This window comes from Acanthopagrus latus, chromosome 15, assembly GCF_904848185.1.
Source record: "Acanthopagrus latus isolate v.2019 chromosome 15, fAcaLat1.1, whole genome shotgun sequence".
NCBI classification, from domain to species: domain Eukaryota; kingdom Metazoa; phylum Chordata; class Actinopteri; order Spariformes; family Sparidae; genus Acanthopagrus; species Acanthopagrus latus.
In genome coordinates, this window is record NC_051053.1 from 22611085 (window position 1) to 22624205 (window position 13121).

The 13121-nt window shown below is 40.7% G+C and overlaps 4 protein-coding genes and 1 long non-coding RNA gene across 5 annotated transcripts; 1 reads left to right on the forward strand and 4 right to left on the reverse strand.

Annotated features, from left to right (window-relative positions):
- Positions 1–1251: 1251 nt before the first annotated feature.
- LOC119034036 lies at positions 1252–6788 on the reverse strand. The gene is made up of 3 exons (XR_005079459.1): positions 6742–6788; positions 6399–6457; positions 1252–1377 (listed from the first exon to the last, which is right to left on the reverse strand). It is a non-coding gene; the product is annotated as an uncharacterized LOC119034036 (long non-coding RNA).
- LOC119034021 (histone H3) lies at positions 4699–5169 on the reverse strand. The gene has a single exon (XM_037124723.1). The coding sequence runs from the start codon at positions 5133–5135 to the stop codon at positions 4725–4727; it is 411 nt and encodes a 136-aa protein (XP_036980618.1). The 5' UTR covers positions 5136–5169; the 3' UTR covers positions 4699–4724.
- Positions 5463–5891, forward strand: LOC119034024 (histone H2A-like). The gene has a single exon (XM_037124727.1). The coding sequence runs from the start codon at positions 5497–5499 to the stop codon at positions 5878–5880; it is 384 nt and encodes a 127-aa protein (XP_036980622.1). The 5' UTR covers positions 5463–5496; the 3' UTR covers positions 5881–5891.
- A 2555-nt stretch (positions 6789–9343) lies between the features above and the next one.
- Positions 9344–10061, reverse strand: LOC119034017 (histone H1-like). The gene has a single exon (XM_037124720.1). It carries the CDS (start codon positions 10002–10004, stop codon positions 9396–9398), a length of 609 nt encoding a protein of 202 aa, XP_036980615.1. The 5' UTR covers positions 10005–10061; the 3' UTR covers positions 9344–9395.
- A 2246-nt stretch (positions 10062–12307) lies between these two features.
- Positions 12308–12732, reverse strand: LOC119034033 (histone H4). Its single transcript, XM_037124737.1, has one exon. The coding sequence runs from the start codon at positions 12667–12669 to the stop codon at positions 12358–12360; it is 312 nt and encodes a 103-aa protein (XP_036980632.1). The 5' UTR covers positions 12670–12732; the 3' UTR covers positions 12308–12357.
- Between the last annotated feature and the right edge of the window lie 389 nt (positions 12733–13121).

Genomic DNA, 13121 nt, shown 5'->3' on the forward strand with positions numbered 1-13121 from the left:
AATATAAAAATGATGAAATACAGACCTTTGAGACTGACTCAGTGTGGATGACTTTGCTTAACTGTACTTCAGAATCGGCTTTAGTAACAAACTATTTTTGTTTTGGCTCATAAGTGTGGTTGTCAGTTTCAGGAGAGATGTGCCAAATAAACAAACAAGGTTGGAAGAAATTGTATGTCAACTTTATTTTCAATATTTTGACTTTTTCTTGAAATGCATAGTGGGAAAAAATTAAATAAAAATATTTTTTTTATTTCATTTGTCTAACTTGGCCCTAATATTCTTCTGTGCACTTCATATGAGACATATTTCTACATTACTACTCAGAGCCATTCCTTGTTATGTGCAGGCTGTGCCACTAGGGGGCCCCATCAAGTTGCAAGTCCAGTCTAAATATCTAAGATGTGACCTGACAGAAAAGATGTTACATTTTTTCTCGATTGGTTTTCACACATTTTCTGCACTCAATTCTCCTGCAAAATGAAACGTTACATTCAAAACAATGTTATTTCTTCTAAAAATGGTATTTTGTTTTCAAATGACACTCAAACCATCAAATGAATATACATTTATAAGAACCAGTTGAACACCGATGTGCTGAATGGAAAACACTTCTTCTCCATTCATCATAATGTCTTAGGCCTTTTTTTGTTCAGTGTCACACTTACTACAGACAGTACATACCTAAGTGTGTTGTAAAATATTTGAGAATATTGCTTTTAGACTCACAAATACACAGTAACAAATTTATTTTATTTTTCCCACCACAACAATGTACACAATGTACATCCCAACCAACACAAAGTTGCATGTACAGTGGTCTACATACAAAACAACAGAATAATTTACTGTATACAGTTTTACAAAACAAACATACCAGCAAAAACAACAACGACTGAAAATGCATCCTCCCTTTTATGCTAAAGCTCTGACTGCTAATTGTAAAACTGGGTGATGAGTCAGTGTGCATAGTAGTGCAAATAACTTTAGAATTTTGAATGACAATGTGTTCTCTGTGAAAACAAGAGATTTTCTTCATGAAAATGTTGCCAAATGGAGAAAAATGTTTGCAGTGTTTTCAAAAAAGTGTGTTTTAGAACTGCAATTTGAGTGTAAAGCAGGAATTGTGCTTATAGTTTAGTATAATTCATACAGGGGGTTTGTGCATGAGTTACATGTTGTAGTCATTGTGTCTCAAGTACCAGTATTTGTGTGTAAACATTGGCGAAAAAAAGTACCTGGCACCTGGCCCGCTGATTGGTCAGATCTGGTGTCTACCTCACCGTGTTGCTATGACGACCAGTAGAGGTGAGACCTGTTGCGCTGAGCCGTCGGTACCGGTCATTCACGGTGTGGTGTCAAAACAAACCTATTCATCTGGTTCAGAAAAAAGAAAAACTAGATGAAGAAAAATGCTGACAGGATAAAGGTACGGTTTGTCTTCATGATGTGGATGGAGGGGGAGCTAATTACGAATCTTTAGCTCGCTTAAGTGTCTGCTTTAGGAAAGTGCTGAAATAAAATGTATATGTCACATGTGAATGCTATAAGACTGACTGACTTAAGTGACACTTGTTTTGGTGAGGGAGGGTGTGTTGTTAGGAAAATGTTTGTCATGTCTGCTGTATCTTCATCTTCATCTTCTGTTCTGTCATAGACCTCCTTTAGTGTGTCCTCAGTTTATAGGTCTCTATTGTGAAGTGTGCTAAACTAAATATTAGGCCCACTGTGGATTATTATGGACTATTGTGGCAGTGGATTATTGCCATGAGTGGATTATTGTTAACTCTACTGAGTTAGTTGTGTCTGTCTTTACCACATTTATTGCAATATTTATTGTGACTATATAATCTTGACTAATTTTCCGACATTCCCACAGTTTAGTTCTGTTTTTGATGTATTACCTTGTCAAAGTAAAGTCAATTTAGAGCAGCAGTCCATTAGTTCTGCCCATAGAATATAAATTAAGACCATATCATCAGTTAGGCACAAGTAGTCCACTTTGTACTACCCTGTGAAAAATACACACAAATATTCCTTTAATATAACAAGGTGCTCAGCAGTCATTTATCTTTGTTTTTTCACTCTAACGAGTACAATGTGTTGAAATCTCCTTGAAAGTGACAACTTTGAAATTGGGTACATGTTTTAAAGGGACACTGTACTAATTATTGCAAAGTTTAATATAAAAAACACTTCATGAATCTCTGCATTAGTGTAACATAACTCAGTTATATAGTGTGAATATTAGGGCCCTATAAAATCCGTTTTATTTTTTCCCAAATTCCATTTTATTTTTTCCCAAATTCCGTTTTTTCCGTTTTAATTTTTTAAAATTCCGTTTTTTCCATTATAGTTTTTTAGAATACCTTTTTTTTTTTTTACCTTTTACTACCAAAAACTGTGTATTTTTAATGTCAATGACTAAATGTACACAAATAAAATAGAAATTAACTTAATAAATTTATTGTTGTGACAGACAACACATTTCCACAATACAGTACCAATACAATACAGTACTTTAAAGTGCATCAAAAACAAGCAGCAAGTAATAAAACTGAGGAGACAAAAAACCACATTTCCTCAATAAAGTACAATACGGTACATTAAAGTGCATCAAAAACTAGCACCAAGTAATTAAACTTTAGTTGAGTTATCATAAAACAACAATACAACACAACATTTAAAAATGTTTTACATTTTGAATAAATATTTTGAGGAACGCTGCATCAGTTTCATTTGTTGACCCATAGAGGATCCCCATTGTTTACCTTGAATTATCATTTTCTATCAGTTCAATTTGCTCAGGTGGATCAATTCAAGATGTTTGATTTTTAACTTGAGAGGTTCTCACAACTCTAGCCTGTTTTCCTCTTAAAATGTAAAAGATTGTTGCGTCTTTGTGGATCAACTAAAAGGGTTAGGAATCTATCCATTGTAGTTTTACAAAATAGGGGCCCACAAAAAGACAGAAATGGGCCTGTCACTACTACCCAACTATAAACTATATTACCTAGTTTTTCATTCCCAACTACTATAATAAGTATTAGAACAAGTAGGTTTGCTGTAAGAAATACTAGTATTGTTTGATAATATATTCATATGGCAGTAAAACAAGTTAATCAGGATATAAGTGCTTTCCATTTAGTATTATATTAATAAACTTGACTGTGAATGTTGAACCTGTGTGTACGTTTCCTCATTGATACCATCAGGGTTGGGTGGAGAGAGTTAGTACTTACAAATGTAGACAGTCATGTAATCTAACACTACTGAGGGGCAATTTGATTACTTTCCATTACTTTTGGATTACTTCAAACACACACGTGCAAATAAAGTAAAGATAAAATAAATCAATAAGTTACCCAAATCAATTGGACAATTATAAAATAGTAAGCGATTAATACTTTCTGCACCTCAAATTTCTATTTCCCACTTTTTAAAAATGTTTGATCAGTTCCTTAGTAAAACAATTATTCTGCTGGAAATTGAAGAAATTTTAATCAGGAAAAATATCTTTATTGACTGATTTGTTTTCTGTTTTCATGACTGAATGAACATAGTTTGTAAAATGACAATTTCACACTGTTTTATTCTGTTTTTTTCATTTTCAGAATCAGAATCTAAGACATGAGACAAAACAGTGTAGAAGTTGACATTGCTGCTTGAAAATATGTTAAACTCTTAACTGTTTTACTATCATCTTCAGAAGTCAGTGGGTCACATGACATGGAAGCTACTGAGAAAACAATCAATTTCTGAATATTAATAGTCATATAAAAGAAAGGAAGCACTAAATACAATTTAAAAAAGAGGTGTGTCTCATCCATCCAGTTTACTAATACAATCTCCTGCTGGTTTGGAGTCACTGGGCCACATGACATGGAAGATAACGAGAAAAAAAAAAAAAAAACTGCAGTTATTTTGTACTAATATTTTTATGATAAGTAATTTAAAGATGGTCCCTAAATCAGTCTCCAGTGATTCAGCGTGAGGCTCTTGGAGGTGAACTAACCGTCCCCCTGCTGCCAACACTGGGCGAACCTCAGTAAAGTGTCGACTGGACCCGAGTGAATAGCCACCGAATATCCAACCTGAAACTAACTTCACCCAGTTTCAATGAGTGGCCTGTTGCAGCCTTTGAATAGGATGGTGAGGATTTCAGTCAGTCAAACGGTGACTTATAAATTATACATATATAGCAGTAATGACAATTATCGACTTCAAGATAGCTTTGATCGATAGATTACTTTATTCATCCCTGAGGGGGAATTAGGTCATCATAGCAGCGGTACACCCCAGGACAACAAAGCGAAGAAGATGGTGCTGGTGTAGTGTTTTCACTGTGTGCAACTTAAATTCGCCATTCGGCCATGTTATGAAACTCACAAAAACAGATCACATCTTTTTTTAATGTTGGCGCTGAAAATCCAGCAGCAGAACGCATACAGGGGAAACCGACACATCAGAAAACCTCCTGCAGCGATTGCAGGCTCTTTAATCAGGGTCTGCCTCAACTTACTGTTGACTTAAGGGACATTTATTAAAGGGAGAACAGCTTTGCTATAATTTTGAAACCAAGTTGAATAAAACATTGTAAAAAGACTATAATATTTATAAACTAATACAAAAACAGTATGATCAGAGGAAGCTGCGCTTTAGGTCAGTGAAGTGGCTCTTAAAAGAGCCTTTGTGTTGTTGGTTTGCAGGTCTGAGATCAGTTTTTAAGCTCTCTCCCCACGGATGCGGCGGGCCAGCTGGATGTCTTTGGGCATGATGGTGACTCTCTTGGCGTGGATGGCGCACAGGTTGGTGTCCTCGAAGAGTCCGACCAGGTAAGCCTCGCTGGACTCCTGCAGAGCCATGACGGCGGAGCTCTGGAAGCGCAGGTCGGTCTTGAAATCCTGAGCGATCTCCCTGACCAGGCGCTGGAAGGGCAGCTTGCGGATGAGCAGCTCGGTGGATTTCTGGTAACGACGGATCTCTCTGAGAGCCACGGTACCGGGCCTGTAACGGTGAGGCTTCTTGACGCCGCCGGTAGCCGGGGCGCTCTTGCGGGCAGCCTTGGTGGCCAGCTGCTTCCTCGGGGCTTTGCCTCCGGTGGACTTACGAGCGGTCTGCTTGGTTCTTGCCATGGCTTTTTCTTGCTGCGAACAGTAGCAAAGTTAACGAAAGAGCGGAGACACGCTGCTTTTAAGCTGTGAGAGCGGCCGTGATGAGTGACGCGGCTTCTTCCTCCGGCCTGTGATTGGTTGGGGTCTCCACGAGGAGCTCAGCGCCGCCTGGAGGAGCGACCCACCGCCCCAGTCTCGGCTGCTGATTGGAGAGAGTCCTTTGAAAAAAGTCCGCCAGAATTCAGGCGGCAGTCCTCCGCTGAAGCCTCTTCTCTGGTTGGTCGGACAGGAACTCCCTCGCTCGCTCCGCGGATATATATGTGAGGCTGAAGCTGTGAGCGACACAGTTTCTCTGAGTAGCTACTTTAGAAAACCTAGAATCATGAGTGGAAGAGGTAAAACCGGCGGTAAGGCCAGAGCAAAGGCAAAGACCCGCTCGTCCCGTGCCGGGCTCCAGTTCCCAGTCGGCCGTGTCCACAGGCTGCTGCGTAAAGGCAACTACGCCGAGCGTGTCGGTGCCGGAGCCCCCGTCTACCTGGCGGCCGTGCTGGAGTATCTGACGGCTGAGATCCTGGAGCTGGCTGGAAACGCAGCCCGCGACAACAAGAAGACCAGGATCATCCCCCGACACCTTCAGCTGGCTGTCCGCAACGACGAGGAGCTCAACAAGCTGCTTGGCGGAGTCACCATCGCTCAGGGTGGTGTGCTGCCCAACATCCAGGCTGTGCTGCTGCCCAAGAAGACCGAGAAGGCTCCCAAGAAGTAAACACCTGAGATGATACATCAACCAAAGGCTCTTTTAAGAGCCGCACACTCCTCTGATAAAGAGCCATGTTTCTTATGTTTTCAAGTTACTGATGCAATCAGCCAAATCAAATGATCACACAATCTTCAAATTAAATTATGCGCGGGTCAAAGCAACAGGTAACTTTGTGTAACCCTCTTGTTGGGTTCGGGTCAGTAGAGACACACAGGCTACAGTCAGGCACAGCTCCTGCCCCCACACACAGCAGACAAACATAGAAGGGGCACTGCACAGATCGTATAGTGTTTTTGTTTTGTTTTAATCACTGTGTATGTGTGTGTGTGTATATATATATATATATATATATATATATATATATATATATATATATATATATATTTAATGCATGCATCATATTTCCTAACGACCATGAACCTATTTTAAACAGAAAAAAGAAAATACACACACATACACGTTTATATACATAAACATGCAGAGGCTAAACCAAACAATACTTTGTACACGAAATGTAAACATACCTGACAACAGAGAAACAGCTGATGGTCACTGACGGAGACACCGAGCACAGCTCCTGCCACTATACATTACACAAAATACAATAAATAAACCTAAATAACTGAAACTATATAGGAATGAACGGTGAACAACTGACCGTTACGACAGTAACGGCTAAAATGATAAACACAGCTAAAACAAACGAAATTAAAGATGAAAACACGTAATAACCATGACAAAACATGACAAAATCAAACACAAAACGTTATATACTCGTGTTTTATCTTAAATGTAAGTTAAAAAAAAAAAAAAAAAAAAAAAAGATGATTAATACAAAAAACACAGGGAGCTGTTGACAGTACGTACCACTCACACAGCGGACAAACACAGAAGGGGACGAGCTGACGCTTTACCGTTGCTAAGCAACCACCAACCGTCAAAATAAACAAAATACTGGCAAAAAGCCAGCAGCACAATAACTTGCTGACTAAACAAAACAAAAAGATTTAAAGAATAAATGAATTAATTTTGACGAACACAAGATGTCTGACAATAAATGAATACTGCATCGCAGTGACTACAAAAAACATCCTTACATGTATTAATACATATATGTATAAAGCTGTCTATTAAATGACATCATAGTTGACAAATGCCATAAATGTTATGTCATCTGAGAACACATCGTTGCTAAAAGTATATACAACATTTGTCATTGGAATGCCAGACTATTACATATCAAAATTAAAGCTGCGAGCAGCGTTGGACGGGCCCTCGCAGTCCACGCACCTCGGTGCATGCTGCCGTCAGGGCTTCCGCACGCAACGCCTTGAAGAAGCTGTTTCTTTGTAATTTGGTGGCCTGCTCCCGCTGGCATTAAGTAATGTAAATGCATGATTCCTCAGACAAAGACTGAGTTGATGGTCCACTTCTGGAGCTGGCTGACGAAAATGTCCACATTAGGCATAATGCAATGAAATAGTTTCAGGAAGAAGCTGAAAGTATCATCGTCCAGTAGATGAAGAGAATTTTTTCTCCAGTTCTTCCAGCTGCTCTACACTCTAGCGATAATGTCCCACACTCTAGCTCACGCAATACACACCCATTACAAAATCAGAAGAAGGCCTAAAAATCCTTAAAACTATAACGGTGATGATTTGGAAACCGTAAAAGATTTTTAGAAACTGAATACATGCCCAACAATTCAAGGTCTTCTGACTCTTTAAAAGGTGGAATGGTGTCTGTAGCTTAAAGCATGAAGCACAACAAGAGGTTGAAAGTCGATGAGTTTTGAAGAGGATTTTAAGATTTTCCCATTTACCTTCCATTCAAACCAATCAGACTGTGACCAAATCGTCACCTATTGGCCGATTTGCACCAAATTTTACACAAAGCCTCATCAGTCCATGGAACACAATTATACACATTTACGTGATAATCAGACAGTATTTTGTTTAGATGTACAAGATTGTCTGCTTTCAACACAATATGCAGTAATTTGTTGCTTTAAATTTCGGGCGTTTTATGGACTATCAAAATTATTTTGATAAGTTTTTTTTCAGGGGGGTCCATAGATGCTTCACGCAAAATGTAATGCAAATTGGTTGAATTGCCTAGGAGGAGTTCGAAAAAGTAGGTTTTGCATTTGTCGCAATTTTGCGAATGGAAAGTTAGCTCGAAAGTGGGCGTGGCCTACACCAAATAATTCAGCTCAATTGAGGGAACATGTAGATATAAGGTTTAACAATGTGTGACACAATATGTGTGACTTATGGGTCAAAAATGCTTTCACATGGAAAATAGCGCCACCTGCTGGTCATTTTTGGTATGTAAGTTGCGGGGGCTAGTCTATACCACCCCTATGAATTTCATTTCCATAAGTGTTAATTTGTGGGCACAGGGCCAAATATAAAATTAAACTGGCATCAGAGCGCCACCTAGTGGCCGATTGATAGGTACTATAATATCCTCAAGAGGGCAGTGGCAATGGTTGTACCAAGTTTGGTGTCAATCCGCTCAACCGATGTGGTGATATAAACTATTTGAATTTAAAGAGCGCCACCTTGTGGTCATCGCCTAAACTTTTGGACACATCCTCAGGAACTCATGTCAAAGTACTGTCTCAAGTTTCATGTCATTTGGACACACCGTTGTGGAGATATCCAACACTTCCTGTTTGGCAGGAAATCTGCAGGAAGTTGTTATTTAATAATGTGAGTATTGTTTGGCCTATCAAAATTCTTTTAATAACGTTTTGTCAGGAGCGTCCAAAGATGCTGTGTGCCAAGTTTCGTGCAAATCGGTGAAATTGCCTGGGACGAGTTTGAAAATGTAAGTTTTCGACATTTTGCGACGTAGTGAAAAAAAAGGCGGAAATGGGCGTGGCCTATATAACGAGACTCAGCCCAATTCATTGAACGCTTGGATATAAGGTTTTTGAATGTGCGACAAAGTATATGGGGGTTATTAGCCAAACCGCGCGTTCCTTAATAACAGCGCCACCTAGTGGCGGGAATTCAGGACGACAATAGATTATAACATTTTTCGCCTGGTGTGACTTATATTCCAAGTTTGGTGAGTTTTGGGGTATGTCCAGGCAGTGAAAAATGCAATCATTTCGTCCGAAGAAAATAAATAAATAAATAAATAAATAAATAATCACTTCAAAAACAATAGGGTCCTCGCAGGTTCCCTGCCCGGGCCCTAATAAAAGTGTGTATGTTATATATAAATGAGAGAAAGAGAGAGAGACTCATTGTGTATATAAACAAAGTATTTACAGCATGGAGTCAGCCATGATAATTTTTGGCTTTAAATTAGGAAACTGACGGAATCATCTAACTACACATACTGAAGTGAGGACAACAATAGTTCACATAGTTCTTGTTGATAAGCTGTTTATAATCATCGTGATGTGTGTGTTAGTGACATGAATAGAGTAAGGCAATGCTGCTCTTTGTGGATGTTGTGGGTGGCTCTTAAAAGAGCCTTTTGTCGGTCCGTGTGGAGATGGAGACAGCTCACTTCTTCTTGGGTGCTGCCTTCTTGGCTTTGGGCTTGGCGGCCTTCTTTGCGGGAGCCTTCTTGGCTGCGGGGGCCTTCTTCACCACTTTCTTGGGGCTCTTGGCGGCCTTCTTGGGGCTCTTTGCTGGCTTCTTTGCCGCTGCGGGTTTCTTTGCTGCCTTCTTGGGGGATTTCTTAGCGGCTGCTGGCTTCTTTGCTGCCGCCTTGGGCTTCTTAGCCGCTGCAGGTTTCTTGGCTGCGGGCTTCTTGGCTTTAGCGGGAGCTTTCTTTGCCGGCTTCTTGACTTTGGGCTCAGCCACCTTCTTGTTCATCTTGAAGGATCCGGACGCTCCGGTGCCCTTGGTCTGGACCAGAGTCCCCTTAACCACCAGCCCCTTGACGGCGGTCTTGACGCGGGAGTTGTTCTTCTCTACATCGTATCCTCCGGCGGCCAGAGCCTTCTTGAGAGCGGCCAGAGACACGCCGCCGCGCTCCTTGGATGCGGCCACGGCCTTGACGATCAGGTCTCTGACGCTGGGACCGGCCTTCTTCGGCTTGGAGGCCGACTTCTTCTTTGCGGCTTTAGCCGGAGCCGCGGCCGGTGCTGCTGGTGCTACTTCTGCCATTTCTCTTTCAAAGTCCTCCTGTCGATAAAAGTCTCACTGAACGAGTGGAGAGTCCAGAGCAGGAGGCTGTCCTTAAACACACCATGAGAACCGTGGAGACTCAACTCGGCCCGTGTCCCGTCGGTCGAGGCTGATCGTCGTGTCACTTGTGTTTTCTCTTCATCGATAAAACTCTCCAGACTAACTATGAAACAACTTCTGGAGGCCGAGAGTGGAGGAGCCGATAGCGGACTCGTGTCTCTTCATATTGAAGTCATGTTGAGCTCTGATGCTCTCTGCATTTTGTTCTGGCAGCCTCCAAACCTCACACTTTCACCGCCGTCATCAGCGCTGATCACCGACTTTTCTCGCTTATTTCTCTCCTAAAATGTACAAAATGCATTAGAGATCCACCAAAAGCTGACTTATAGCTTCTCCACATGTTTGTCGAGGATCTCAAAGTGAAAACAACTATCTGTTGGTGGTAATTTTGTAATAAAATGGTGTTTTTCGGGTGGCTGCAAACACACTGATGAGGGCTGAGGCTCATGGAGTCAGACAGAGCTGCTCAATGTGGCTGTCAACATTTCTTCTGCTGAAAACTAGATTTAATGTAAATGATATGCTAATATATCTGCCGTAATCGATCAAACACGTTAATTAAATGACATGAAAACAAAATGTGTCATTATTATTTGGCAACCACGTGCTGCCAGTACAGCATCAACAGGCCTCAGCACTGACTCTACAATCTCTGAATTGTACTGGGGGGAAATTCCTTCAAATAATATTTCCTCACAGCGTCTGATTCACATAAGTAGTCAGTGACTGCCCTCCCATCCAATAGACATGTTTCAGAAGATAAAGGTGGTCACACAGAGCCACTTTTTAGTGATTCGCGGAAGACAGTCTTTGGACTTTGGACCAAAGACATGCTGGAAACATACTGATGTTGGGCAGACGCAGTGGCTCATTCACCCCCCTTGAACTTTTCCACATTTTGTCAGGTTACAACCACAAACATAAATGTATTTTATTGTGAGTATATGTGATAGACCAACACAAGGTGGTGCATAATTGTGAAGTGGAATCAAAATTATACCTGATTTTTAAACATTTTTAAAAATGACAAAAAATGTGGAAAAGTTCAAGGGGAGTGAATACTTTTGCAAGCCTCTGTAACTGCCAAAATAATACACCCATATTGTATTCTGTGTAAAATATATTAAAACCTGGAGCATATGTGTGCCTTTTATTGACTGAGGGGAGAAAGTGTATTTGGTTTATTTCCCTTTATTAAACTCCTGTGGGTATTGTGGTGTCCTGAGTACAAGTGGTTGGCAGCTTTACAGCTTTTCATCAGCTGAAACAACAGAGATGAAAAGTCAGCTCCTTAGAAAGTGACTGTGCCACACTGAGCACTTTAGAAGATGCACCTGAACAGACCAAAAATTGGGTACATTACAGCTGCTCCTGCTACAATAACACATGTCAGAAATATAAGATGTCCAAAAGAATAAAAATTAAGTACGAATAACAGTGAGCAAACTAAATATTAAACTATAAAAAATAAATAAACAAAAATAGATTTAAAAAAAAAAATACACTTTCTGATCTGATCAGTTGTATCATTCAAGGCACTCAGTGTGGCACATTCACTCTCCAAGGTGCTGACTTCTCATCTCTGTCGTCTCGGCTAATGAAAATTTTGTATATAAGAATTCAAATGAAGTAACAACATACATAGAATAAAATATGAACCTTGTATAGAATGTATACATAATGACATTAAAACTATTTGACAACTATAAAATACCAGGCTACTACAAATAGACATGTTAATATATGTGCCTCAGTAAGTACAGTATAGATACGCAAGTGAGGATTTCATTTAATGACTTCCATACACAAACATGATAAAAATCCCAATACTAGGTAGAGCAATATAACATATATATATATATACACATATATATATATCTATAACTATATATATCTCTTTAAAAAGAAACACACTGGAGCATTTCCACAATTGTAAGTACCCAATTAATCTTGTTTTCTGTGTCAATTTTATCAAGTAGGAGAGTAGACAACTAGTGTGAAGTAATATGTCTAATGACATTAATACTAATAGAAATTTACAGTAATAAGCTGTGTGATTAATATATCTTTTGTCATGAAGAGATAAGACCAGTAGTCAGTTTCTTCACAATATTTCTGTGTGTAGCTCAGAAACTGAAAGCGGGTTTTCATGGTTAACATTTCTACGAGAAGTGTCACATTAATCGTCCACATAAAGATATTCGCTCTTCATAAGAAACAAGTGTGTGGCCCTTAAAAGGACCTTTGGTTTGGATGGACAGATCGATGTGATTTAACCTCCGAAGCCGTACAGGGTGCGGCCCTGCCTCTTCAGAGCGTACACCACATCCATGGCGGTCACCGTCTTCCTCTTGGCGTGCTCGGTGTAGGTGACGGCGTCACGGATCACGTTCTCCAGGAACACCTTCAGCACACCGCGGGTCTCCTCGTAGATCAGACCGGAGATACGCTTCACTCCACCGCGGCGAGCCAGACGGCGGATGGCTGGTTTGGTGATTCCCTGGATGTTATCACGGAGAACTTTACGGTGGCGCTTGGCGCCTCCTTTACCGAGTCCTTTACCTCCCTTTCCTCTGCCGCTCATGATTGCTGTTCAGTTTGCGTTAACTGGAACAAGTGTACTGTTTAGTCGAGTCGAGTCGAGAGCTCTTGAGCCTGGTGGAGTAGCTCAGGGCGTCTGCCCTTTTCTACCCATTGTTGTGGGTGGAGCTTGGTGAGCGGCAAGAGGTGGGAGGGGCTGGACTCTGGAGGAAGGAGGACGTAAGTGAACCAAGGCAGGAGAGAGAGAGAGAGAGAGAGAGAGAGAGAGAGAGAGAGAAAGAGAGAGAGAAACAAAAAAAAAAAAACGGACAGGACCGTTTAATAAAAGCGGTTCGTGCGGACGTAATAGAGAGCATGCTACGTAAGTCTTACGGGGCGGGGCTTCAGTGGTCAGTCCTACAGCTGTTTCGGAATGAAAGAGGAAACTGTTCCTTTTGTTTACTCCCCCCCTCCCAAATGATTAAGACATTTTAAAATCAAAAGATCGCAAACGAA